Source organism: Salvelinus namaycush, chromosome 34 (assembly GCF_016432855.1).
Source record: "Salvelinus namaycush isolate Seneca chromosome 34, SaNama_1.0, whole genome shotgun sequence".
NCBI classification, from domain to species: Eukaryota; Metazoa; Chordata; class Actinopteri; order Salmoniformes; family Salmonidae; genus Salvelinus; species Salvelinus namaycush.
Genome location: NC_052340.1, coordinates 4,358,879 through 4,372,036, shown reverse-complemented (window position 1 = coordinate 4,372,036; position 13,158 = coordinate 4,358,879). Strand labels below are relative to the sequence as shown.

General features: G+C 42.2%; 1 protein-coding gene across 1 annotated transcript in view; it reads left to right on the top strand.

The window, feature by feature from the left end:
* Positions 1-1,445: 1,445 nt before the first annotated feature.
* The window catches only part of LOC120028311 (cell surface glycoprotein MUC18-like), a 75,189-nt gene continuing 63,476 nt past the window's right edge, over positions 1,446-13,158 (top strand). Inside the window, exon 1 of the mRNA XM_038973517.1 lies at positions 1,446-1,554. Coding sequence (XP_038829445.1) covers positions 1,497-1,554 — 58 coding nt within the window. The 5' untranslated portion in view covers positions 1,446-1,496. The remainder of the gene's footprint in view (positions 1,555-13,158) is intronic.

Sequence of the window (13,158 nt, the reverse complement as noted above, 5' to 3'; positions counted from 1 at the left end):
AGATGGCTGAGTTATTGACAAAGAAAAGAAATCTGCTTGTACGTGTCCTTTAAAACCACTGTAAATCCAGTCCACAACAGCCTATCAACACGAAACTTGTCATCGCTAGCATAGATGTCCCTAAAATGAACCACATTGAATTAGGTATCGATATCTCAGAAAACAAGGAAACTATTAACAACTCATTCTTTGCATATGTAACGCTAATGCTCAGAATCATCTGCAATCATCTTCTCCTCATGAACCATAGATCAGATTCACTCCAGATGCTGTATTTAGACTCATTACATCAGTCTTTCATGGTTTTGAGAAAACATTGTTGTTGCATTCAATATGGTTGCACTGTACCTATAGGTCCACTTTAGCACATATGCTAAAAATACATTAGAAAATCTTCTTCTCATGAACCATAAGTCAGATTGACTCCAGATTTGGTATACAGACTCAATAAATTAGCCTCTGATGAATTTGAGAATGATTAGTTGCGGCATTCAAATGCAGTCATGCTACACCACTAGATGGCACTATATCACACTAGGGCTTCAAGAATTGAACAGATGGACATGGGTCCATGACATTTTGTGAATGTTAACCGTATGTAAACCATATATACACTCTTTAAAAAAAGTGCTATCTAGAACCTAGAAGGGTTCTACCTGGAACCAAAAAGGGTTCCCCTACTACCCTTTTTTTCTGTGTGTATATGTTCTTAGAAGCTATGTGAATAGGAAGTCACTGCAACCTTACATGGCTTGCACCACCAGACTCTTGATCTGGTGTTGCAATTTGTAGTCTATGACATTTCAGATTTAGATATGATAATTTATGAAGTAGTTTGGATGTAGTGTAAGTACTTTTTCAAACTAACTTTAGTTAAGTCAACTATAGTTTTCTTAAGGGTAGCTTTAGTGTAGCTTAACTTATTCCAGTGTGAAGGAATTGGTACCTTGGTAAACTAGATTTTCAGAGTAGCTTCCCCATCACTGAAACTCAATACATTAAGTAAGGACTTTAAGAATGATTACCTGCATTCAAAGATAACCAACCTACAGCAATAGACTAAACTTCTCTTGGATCATCCTTGTGGATACAAATGGTCATGTTTTCACTGGTTGCACATAAAATAAGATAGTTCCTACATGATGAGTGCTTGCTTTGTTGTCCAACAGATCTTGTGTCCTTTCTGTCATCCTCTGAACCCCGTTTATTGCTTCTCGCTGCTATATTTTCTATTATATCCTATTCCATTCTAGACAATTGAGGAAACCTTGTACCAAACCATGTTATCATTTAGGCTATCTGTTCATAACGATTAGGCTACTTACTGTATTGAGCTCCCTCCCCTATAAGTTCCTCCTACCAACAGCACAGTCGCTGTCAACCCTATCTGCCCTACATCTCTTGCCTCTCTAGCACCCTGCGTCTGTCTTGCAGTTTGCCAGGATCGACCAGTCTTCACACTCACTCTCAGGACGACACTGGGCAGAAGAAACAACATGGCTTTACGAATGAACGCGTTCGTGGGACTTTTCCTGCTTTCTCTGACCTGGAAAGGTATGTGACCTAATGCAGATCTAACTTCTTGAAAACTCTGCAAAGGATGCGGTTTTCAGCGGTGTATCGTTTTGTGACTGTACTGTACATTGGAAACTTTGCGGGGTTGCTTGGCTACTGAAGGCTGGCTACTTGATGGAGCGCTACTCTGCCCCGCTCTGAATAAGGCTGCGTAGACCCAGCAAACTTCAAACATGTGATGTTGCTAACTTGTTCTGGTATTTTTCTGGTCAATCGTTTATGTAAGTTGAAAAGCAAATTATATCTTATTATCACAAATTATGAATATAGCTGCATGGGATGTAAAAAGCATATCTGTTTTCTACTGTCAGTTATAGTTAAATTATACTGTATGGAATTAAAACGTTTTATTTAACCTTTATTTAACTAGGCAAGTCATTTAAAAACAAATTCTTATTTACAATGACGGCCTATCAGGGAACAGATTTGTATCTTGTCAGCTCAGGGATTCGATCCAGCAACTTCTCAGTTACTGGCCCAATGCTCCAACCACTAGGCTACCTACCGCCCCAATGTATGTGGACTAGTTACAATAACGGATTAATTCAAGTAATTGGAAGTCTTTGCGCATTACATCAGAACACGCGTGCATGTCTAATGCGTTTAAAATAGTTATTTATTTGTCATCATATAAATAATAGTAGTAAGTGAACAGAATAAGTGGATTGAATTAGTCACCCCTATACAGCAATTTCTGTCTTGAAAGATGGTTAGTAGATTGTGTCATTTAGCCTACGCACATTATCAAAAAGGTAAGCTCTTTTTTCATGCTGTTATGCATGCCCTCACTATTACTGTATATGATTAATCATTTTGTTTTGACTGAATACCCAGAGACTGTAATGTTAAGAATGTGTGACTCTTGTGGAATGCAATCTGTAACTGGTGTTGATAATGGGATATGGAGAAGGGCGAGCCGGTCAAGGATCGATTCAGACAAGGTGATAAATTGTATGACAAGCGACAGTTTAATTATGAGTAAAGATATTTGGTACAGCGTGCACGGTCTCGTTCCTTTAGCTCAGAGAGAACTAGCAGAGCAGAGCCCCTAAAACAGTTTGCATAGACATTTTATACAGCACAGAAAGTAGGTTGAGTCTGGAAGTTCTGGTCCTCTGGTTGGTTCTGGACAGGTTGTTGTCTTCTCAGATTGGTCCTGATGAGCTGGGCGTCATCCTTCTGAGTCTTGTAGCAGAAGTTCTTTGTTACCAAATGTTCAGCTAAACAGGAGATTTGGTGTGTGCGTTTGTGTGTTCCTGTTTCCAAAGTCTGGTGTGTCAGTGTGGCTCATGTTGTCACAAGGTATGTTGTCAGTGGTCAGCAGGGGCACTTCCTGATATTCTCAGTGAGTGGAAACATTGGGTCAGTTTCTGTAAGTTGTGTTGTGTCAGCTATCTGCTCTTCTGCAAGTGTGTGTAATTAGCCTCTTGTGAAAATAGGGAAGTCCCATGTGTTATAACAGCTTCATCATAGTAATATGGTTATTACATTGCCAGGCGCATGTTTAAGCTAGGAATTCCTACAAATTAATAAACTGTAGCATGGAGGAATTCTTACAAATCCCTCTCTTCACGTCTCATAAGAGACGTGACATAAGCAGCTATAAGCAAAAACCCTCAGGCTCTTCCCACTAAACCATTGTACCAGGTGGGCTCGTTGCCACCCGGGAACTTAAAACCTTCACATTGGGGAGAGCCAACATTCACTTAATGCCCAGTATAAGGGAACTTTTTCTTAGGGAAAAAGTTTTAGATTCCCTCTCTTCACGTCTCAACCGAGACGTGACATAAAGTTAGACGTCTGAGTCCCCCACATCATGGTACACAGATTCGTCCCCACTTCCCAGATCAAGAGGATCATCATAGTCCTCCCCTTCGGCTAATAAGGGAAACATTTGGGAAGGCGCAGATGGGTCTATGGCCTTAGAAATGACCCTAGTGGTCAGTGAGCGTATGCAGGGAATGCAACAACAGCCACATAAAACCAAAATGGCTACACATATGGATATGGAAACCAAAATGGAGGATACCAGAGTTTTATACTTTCCAAAGGCGTCCATCCAAGAGTCCCACATAGAGGTGTCTACACCAGAGTGAGACTTCATTTTACCATTAAGTGTCCTTAGGCCTTCTAAGGCAATAGTCAGGCTACCATCCGTGGCGGTGTTGTTTGGTATAAAGGTGCAACACTGTTCTCCAAACATGGAACAGACACCGCCCTTCTCAGAGAGAAGCATGTCTACTGCAATGCGGTTTTGGAAGGCCATCAGACTGGTAGCTGCCAATTGGCCATGCACCGCCTCAAAGCCTTGCTGGGTCCAATTGCCTAGTTTTTGGACATTAAAATGAATGTAGTTGATTCTATCAACATTTTTATTAATGGTGCACCACCAGCATATGGATGATTCAAAACCGGCTGCAACCTGGTCTATGAGTTTATACTTATCTGGCACCCCCCTAGGGATCCCTATAGCATCCAGATAGGTGGGGTCTCCAGGATCCACTCCTGTTGATCTTTTGGACCGGGATAAATCCCCGTCCCTCTCTACTCGGGCCATCAGGTCCCTCACTTCCATAGGATACACTGAAACAGGAAGAAGCAGAGAGACAAGAGCACAGAGACCAGTGGCATTCCCTGGCAGGCGGTCATATAGATGATTTCCTCCACACCACCACCATACATCAGCTCTAGACACAGGGGTAAAAGGGGCATTAGGATTATGGGTGCTCTTGCACCATGCATAAGGTAGTGCTCCCATAATTGGAGGGCCAAGGGACATATTTATAGAAGTAAAATTAGCCCTGGCAACCCGAGAAGAAAACATCGGGCCCTTTCTAGTACTTTTAACAATAGGGTAAAACTTGTCCCCTACGGAGCAGTTGGCAGTTGGGTTGTCATGTTTCATAACAGGAAGAAGACATACGTCAGGTAGGGTAGCCGGTACAATGCGAAGGAGTGGACGGGCCCCCATACATACCACACAGCTCTGGTGGGTGGCCTTTCCAGCCTCCTCAGTCACCAATAAGGATGAGCAAGGACCAAAAGGAGACCACTCCAATAACTACACCTGGAGTGGCCAATCACACATTAGTAACCAAAAAACGAGAATATGTTAAACCCTCAGGTCCATCCCTCTATACAACCTGTACCAGGTGGGCTCGTCGCCACCCGGGAACTTCAAACCTTCACAACAGGGAGGACAAACATCACTTTTTTATTCATTCGACAACATCAACTACAGCGAACCAAGGGTCTTCCTCTGTCAGGCCCACTCTCCTGCGAAAGCTTGATTCCGTATCAGCCTCTCCTACTGGAGCATCAAGCAGCGGCATCATACCAGAGGCCCTTGCCACATCTGTAACAGACTTCTTCAAACAAGGTATGATACAGGCAGCACAGAAATGAAAAACAACAACTAGTGTCAGAAATCCAGTAATCATCACTGCAGTGCACTTACCAAACCAACCACCCAGCCAAGGGACCAGTCCACTCTCCTCCACACCTGCAAGACCCCTCACCTCCACCGATAACCTTGCCAACCCACTCAGAGCTTTTGAAATGCTCCCATCCGGACTAGTATTGTTAGGGACAAACGTCTAACACTGTTCTCCAAACATTTTACATACACCTCCCTGGTCGGCCAGAATCATGTCCAGTGCTAGTCTATTTTGTCTACTGGTTTGAGAGGTAGCATCCAATTGTTCAGCCATCCCTGTAAGTGCTGTGTGGGTGTATTTAACAAATCATTATTAATTATAGTAGATATAATTGACCCAGGCATTTTGTTTAGCATCAACAATAGCTGGGCCAATGATGGGCATCAGATGCCACAGGCCATCTTTCCTGTTTAATGTCTGGAATTCGTGGGGGACCCCTATTGGGACCCCCAACAGGTTGGTGTGAATGTTATCTGTACCCTCGGACCAAGGAGCGTCACGATTCTGCCGTCTCCTGAATTGGTCCCAAGCCTCTGTCATGTGCAGCTCCCAAAAGTTGGTTAGCTGTAACCTCAATAACAGGCAATGGTGTTTATCAGACTGGCCAAAACACATGTTCCCTGATAATCTCCTTTCAAAATGGGGTCAACCGCCTGGCAGGTCCACACATCCACCATACATCAGCAACACCTCTAGTTAATAGTGACATTAGTGATGCAGGCAGCAGTAGGGAACCTCCCATAGTCTATACCTCTACCTGTACCAGTGTTACAGCTGTAATATCCCCCATATGCCTTAACCCCCATGGTGTCTTCTGGGGACGGACTTCTATACCAGATTGTAGAGTTCAGGTGATGGCGTGGGACTTGGTCTTGAAGTGGTGGAGGAGGCCGGCTGAACCTGGTCTGTTGGAACTGGTGGTGGTTCTGGCAGTACTGTGATGGTAACATCCCCATCGTATCCTAAACAGACAACTCAGGACTACAAGCAATCCTGTAAAGCCCCCTCCTCTCCCAGAGAACACATCATCAGCCAGAGATCAAGCAACACTTTCACTTCTATGAACAAACACAGTGAGGAAAGGTCGGGGGCAGGGAATTCTTCATTAAGGAGTTGATCCCCGAACTCTATTAGTAACGGTTCTTCTCCTTAACTCTGTGATCATTCGGCAGTGTCAGTGTGTCTCACCCTCCAAGTGCGATATGCCCCCAGGTCGGGTGAATCACCTTCTCCTTTAATTCACCTGTAATGCATAAAATCTTGGACATACAGGTTTGGTTAATAAACAGTTTGTCATTTGTTCTATCTGATTATATATTTAACTTCTATGCCTATTTTTTAGCTAGAATTTTTAATTTTAAATTAGTTTATTATCCAATAGGCCCCATCCTATCCTAGACCACAATGTACCCCTCCCCCGTTTGATACCTGGCTCTGCCCAGGTATCAACCTTACCTATTCTAAATAATGACTTAGTAAAATATTCTTATGTTCTACATTATTATGTAGGAGCGCCCCTTTCATTTTCCACATGTCCAATTCTCCCTTTTGTCTCCATTCAGTAACTGTTATCTACCCATTCTGTTATCTCTGTCCTGGCGCCCCCTTCCAAAACTCCCTTCTCTGCTCTCAAACCTTCAAGGTCTCAGCAGTGCGGGAACAGAATCCTGACTCCTCTGTGGTTAAAACTACAATTATGGTCAAGAGTTATAAACTCTATTATATCAATTTACCTCAAAACTAGTATTCCCAAATGACCACAATTTCATTATTCTCACTACATCCCCCCGTGATTGATCAAGTCACAGGAAAATGCAACGAAAAGAGGTCAAAAAGGTTACACCTACATTCGTGTTCCATACCATATCTAGACATACCAAAATAACCCTTTATCTTAACAAAGTCCCTTGTCTAAATAAAACTCAGAAAGTAAAACACCTAATATTATCTTGTCTCTCGGAACACGGAAAACCCCTTAACCCAAAACGTTTACCACAAAAACAAAACCTAATAATTATGATAATACCCTTAAATCATTCGTTTTAAATTTCCCCGATGTTTCATGTACTAACCATACAACTGTGATAAACGTACACTGTCCCTTTAAAAACTCTCATGCCAGCCATACCAGGTTGCGAGTCGTTCTTTGTTCCCCATAATGAAAACAGATCACGTTTAGAATACGTTTACTTATTGTTCGAATTCTCTGGTGATACCAAAAATGACTGTCTTATTCATGCCTCTAGGCAAAACATCTAGTTACTCCAACTAAGTTTAGCAGCAAAACTATCGTATAAGTAAAATCAACTTCTCAACTTTCTCCATTCCAAAGTGTAAACTTACCATATACTTCGCTAAATTTATATCGCATGTCAGCCAATCCATAACAATAATATCATTAGTCTGTAAATTTAACCTAAATAAGTTATTAAATGTATTCTCTCTACTCCGAATTGGTTCTAAGTTTTTTCTGTCACCAGCATTCAAACAGGCTCCCGTTTGCTGGGAGACCGTTGAGTGCTGCAATACTGCCATCTTCTGTCCATTCTCTGTACAGCTCTCCACCCCCAACTATTCTAAGAGTTATGAGTGTGTGGAGGAATATCACAAATAAGGGGCCAGATATCCCTAATCTCGCCCAGGGAGGGAGATATCCCTCTAACTGGGAGAGGTTCCTTTTTCAGGGGAGGCGAAGTTTGATGCCGCATCACCTGAGTCAGGAGTGTCTTAATTTGGAATCGAATTTAGGCCGCTCAAATCGGCTCTGACTTCTGTAAGGAATTGGAGCTAGAGTGCAATGTGTGAGGTGGTGCCAAGGTGCGCCTGATTTACCTTTGACCTGAACTGAGTATGAAGTAACCTCCTTCACTTCGTACAGTTCAGTCCACCTGGGTTCCAGCCACTTTCTCTTGTGGACTCTTACCCCACCCAGTCACCATTTTACATTCCGTGGTGGCGTGCCTCCTGGCAGCTCCCCCTCTCGGACCTTGTGAATCTGTTTGGAGAGAGCTGCAGAAAGTTCCGTCAGTTTTTTCACATAATCAGTCATACCTATCTGGTGTACATCAAGAGCGGGCATATGACCTCCCTCTCTTGGTGGTCCTTTCCTTCTTAAACAAATGACTTTTATTCTTTTCTACCTCCCTGTCTCTAGCTTCCTGCACTGCCTCTCTCAGTCCGCCTTCCATCGTACTCAGTTGGACCCTGCTTGGCGGCCCCCCTCCTAGATAACCTGCCTGTGTCTATCTCAACTTCAATCCCTCCCAAACCTTCTTTATAGTCTTCCACTGTTCCTTTCCCCCTTACCTGTCCTGTATTTTCTGATCTAGAAAATCATTGAATTTTAGCTTTGGAGTATTTGGGGTCGTCATATTGTCATGTATTTTATATTTTAACTTTTATCTCTATATTTTAAAACATCTGATTAAATTTCATCACTATATTTAGACTATCTGAATATACTTAGCCCGTCACTGGTAAATACCCGTGATGAATTCTTGGAGACACGTACTCTGTCTTATCTCAGAGATCCTCCCTCGTATATTCAGAATTTTTATACATATATTATTTGATTTATACGGCGTTGTGGAATGCGCAACCAACAGATTATATCAGCACATTAAAACACATCATTTAGACATTCATTCAATATAGTCAATATTTATCACTTAAAATACTTCACATTAATCAGTATACTTTCAACACTTACACATTACATTAGAGATCTCTCAAACACTCTGAACCTATTCCTTACCGATCTCAGTCGGACCGGTCTCAGCCGGACTTATTGAATAGCTATCACTTATCACTACACAATTCAAACCTACTCCTTACCGGTCTCCGCCTGGACTATTGAGTAGGTCTTATCACAACACAAATTAAGTTTATTCCTTACCGACCTCAGTCGGACCGGTCTCAGCCGGACTTAGAATAGTTACCACTTTATCATTTACCACTGTTCACTTTAACTACATCCTTCACCCCGAACGAATATTCGGGCTTTTGGATGAGGCTTATACACTTTAAGACTATCGGAATCCTATTTTTAACTAGCAATGTTCATCATTAAACAACATCCATTAAACAGTTGACATTTACACATCCGACCCTATTGGTACATGGAGCGTTTGTCATTAAACAATACACATTAATCAGTTGACATTTACATATCCGACCCTATTGGTACATGGAGCGTTTGTCATTAAACAATACACATTAATCAGTTGACATTTACACATCCGACCCTATTGGTACATGGAGCGTTTGTCATTAAACAATACACGGTATTCTATTCCTTACCGGACTCTGCCGGACCGGTCGCCGCCGGACTATCGGAATAGATTTCCCTACCGAATCTAATCGGACCGGTCGCCGCCGGACTTAGGACTAAGACTTCCTTACCGGTCTCTGCCGGACCGGTCGCCGCCGGACTATCGGATAAGTCTATTTCTTTTAACTTTAACTATTCCTTACCGGACTCTGCCGGACCGGTCGCCGCCGGACTATCGGAATATCGTTCCTTACCGGACTCAGCCGGACCGGTCGCCGCCGGACTATCGGAACCCTAACACAATTTTATCCCTTACCGGACTCAGCCGGACCGGTCGCCGCCGGACTATCGGAACAAAATTATGGCCACATATGTTTACTTCACTGTCCTTCACATGTCATCTATACACATAAATTTAAACAAGAATTCTTACCCAGACTCGGTACCACTGATCGAAATTTGGAAGAACTATACGACAATATGCAAAGTTTGATTTAACAGGTCTTGCTTACCTTGTTTATGGTCGACCAGAAGATCAGTTTCCCGAGTTGAGCAGAACTGTCGTCCTCCCCCCCAAAAGATTTCACCTGTCCTCCGTGAACCGTCCTTTCACCAACTCGCCCTCTCCCACCCAAATCAACCACTCTGGACCGGGTCTAGACAACCATCCTCTGCTTACCAAGTTTCTGTTGATAATGGGATATGGAGAAGGGCGAGCCGGTCAAGGATCGATTCAGACAAGGTGATAAATTGTATGACAAGCGACAGTTTAATTATGAGTAAAGATATTTGGTACAGCGTGCACGGTCTCGTTCCTTTAGCTCAGAGAGAACTAGCAGAGCAGAGCCCCTAAAACAGTTTGCATAGACATTTTATACAGCACAGAAAGTAGGTTGAGTCTGGAAGTTCTGGTCCTCTGGTTGGTTCTGGACAGGTTGTTGTCTTCTCAGATTGGTCCTGATGAGCTGGGCGTCATCCTTCTGAGTCTTGTAGCAGAAGTTCTTTGTTACCAAATGTTCAGCTAAACAGGAGATTTGGTGTGTGCGTTTGTGTGTTCCTGTTTCCAAAGTCTGGTGTGTCAGTGTGGCTCATGTTGTCACAAGGTATGTTGTCAGTGGTCAGCAGGGGCACTTCCTGATATTCTCAGTGAGTGGAAACATTGGGTCAGTTTCTGTAAGTTGTGTTGTGTCAGCTATCTGCTCTTCTGCAAGTGTGTGTAATTAGCCTCTTGTGAAAATAGGGAAGTCCCATGTGTTATAACAGCTTCATCATAGTAATATGGTTATTACATTGCCAGGCGCATGTTTAAGCTAGGAATTCCTACAAATTAATAAACTGTAGCATGGAGGAATTCTTACACTGGCTATGAAAATATGAAAATGGTCTCAAAGAGACCAGTTTTCTAGTCTGTTCTATAGCTAACTTCTTTTAGATCAAAACTATACTAGACTATTTATTCAGATAACTGCAATTGTGAAAAGCATTGCACTGATGCGATTATATATTTAGGCAGTAAGGCACCGGGGGGTGTGGTATATGGCCAATATACCATGGCTAAGGGTGGTTCTTAGGCAAGATGCAACGCGGAGTGCCTGGATACAGCCCTTGGCCGTGGTATATTGGCCATATACCACAAACCCCTGAGGTGCCTTATTGCTATTATGAACTGTTTGCCAATGTAATTAGAGCAGTAAAAATAAAAAAATAACTCATATCCGTGGTATGATATGGTGATATACCATGGTTGTCAGCCAATCTGCGTTCAGGGCTTGAACCACCCAGTTTATAATTGACCATAATGAAAGATTTAAATTATTTATAATTTTAGGTAGCCTACTCTAAGGTCTAGCTATGTTTTTGTTAGATGCTTCGCAGATATACTGGTTGTTACAAATGTTTTTGGGGTCATTTGGTGGAATATGGAAAATCAGCTGCCTAGCTGCTTACTGTCAGGTCATGTCTTCCTACCAGGGTTAATCTTTGTCAGTCATGTTACAGTAGTGAATAGCATATCTGTGTTATCACCAGACCACGAGACGTGAGTCAAATATCATCACTGTGTGATGGGTGCAGTATGCCTGCACTTACCAAATCTACACATAAATCAAACCAGAACGATTCCTAGGTGAAAAAGGTGAGGGGAAATGAAGGGAAAATGTTTGCTTATGGATGGAAACAAGACACATTGTATTTGTATTTATTAGGGATCCCCATTAGCTAGTCTTCCAGGGGTCCAAACACATTAAGGCACTTACATCACAAATAAAACAGTACATCATATAACATTATTACACCACAACATATCTACAATACAAAATGTATAATACCACCTGACAACAATATTACACAATGTACGTGTGTGTAGAGTGCGCGTGCTAGCATCTGTGTGCGAATGCAGGTGTCTGTTCCTGTGTGTCTTCCTCTTCACAGTCTCCTCTGTTCCATAAGGTGTATTGTGATCTGTTTTTTAAAAATCGGATTCTACTGCTTGCATCAGTTACTTGATGTGGAATATGTAGTACTATGCGCCTCCCGTAGTCTGTTCTTGACTTGGGGATTGTGAAGTGACCTCTGGTAGCATGTCTTGTGAGGTATGTATGCATGGGTGTCCAAGCTGTGTGCTAGTAGTTTGAACAGACATTTCGGTGCATTCAGCATGTCAACACTTCTTACAAAAACAAGTAGTGATGAAGTCAATCTCTCCTCCTCTTTAAGCCATGAGAGATTTACATGCATATTATTAATGTTAGCTCTCTGTGTACATTTAAGGCCCAGCCGTGCTGCCCTGTTCTGAGCCAATTGTAATTTTACGAGGTCCCTCTTTGTGGCACGTAACCATACGACTGAACAGTAGTCCAGGTGCGACAAAACTATGGCCTGTTGGACCTGCCTTGTTGATAGTGTTGTTAAGAAGGCAGAGCAGCGCTTTATTATGGACAGACTACTCCCCATCCTAGCTACTGTTGTATCAACATGTTTTGACCATGACAGTTTATTACAATCCAGGGTTACTTCAAGCAGTTTAGTCAAATCAAATCAAAGTTTATTTGTCACGTACGCCAAATACAACAGGTGTAGACCTTCCAGTGAAATGCTTACTTACCAATAGTAACCAATAGTGCAAAAAAGGTATTAGGTGAACAATAGGTAAGTAAAGAAATAAAAACAACAGTGAAAAACAGTAGCGAGGCTATATACAGTAGCAAGTCTATAAAAGTAGCGAGGCTATATACAGACACCGGTTGAAGTAGTATGTACATGTAGATATGGTTAAAGTGACTACGCATATATGATGAACAGAGAGTAGCAGTAGCGTAAAGAGGGGTTGGCGGGTGGCAGGACACAATGCAGACAGTCAATTCAACTTGCTCAATTTCCACATTATTCATAACAAGATTTATGAATGAGATTTATCTAAGTTTAGGGTTTAGTGAATGATTTGTCCCAAATACAATGCTTTTAGTTTTAAGATTTAGGACTAACTTATTCCTTACCACCCATTCTGAAACTAACTGCAGCTCTTTGTTAAGGGTTGCAGTGATTTCACTCGCTGTAGTAGTTGACGTGTATAGTGATGAGTCGTCTGCGTACATAGACATACTGGCTTTACTCAAAGACAGTGGCAAGTTATTAATAAAGATTGAAAAAGTAAGGGGCCAAGACAACTGCCCTGGGGAATTCCTGATTCTACCTGGATTATGTTGGAGAGGATTCCATTAAAGAACACCCTCTGTGTTTTGTTAGACAGTTAACTCTTTATCCACAATATAGCAGGGGGTGTAAAGCCATAACACACATGTTTTTTCAGCGGCAGAATATGATCAATAATGTCAAAAGGCGCACTGAAGTCTAACAAAACAGCTCCCACAGTCTTTT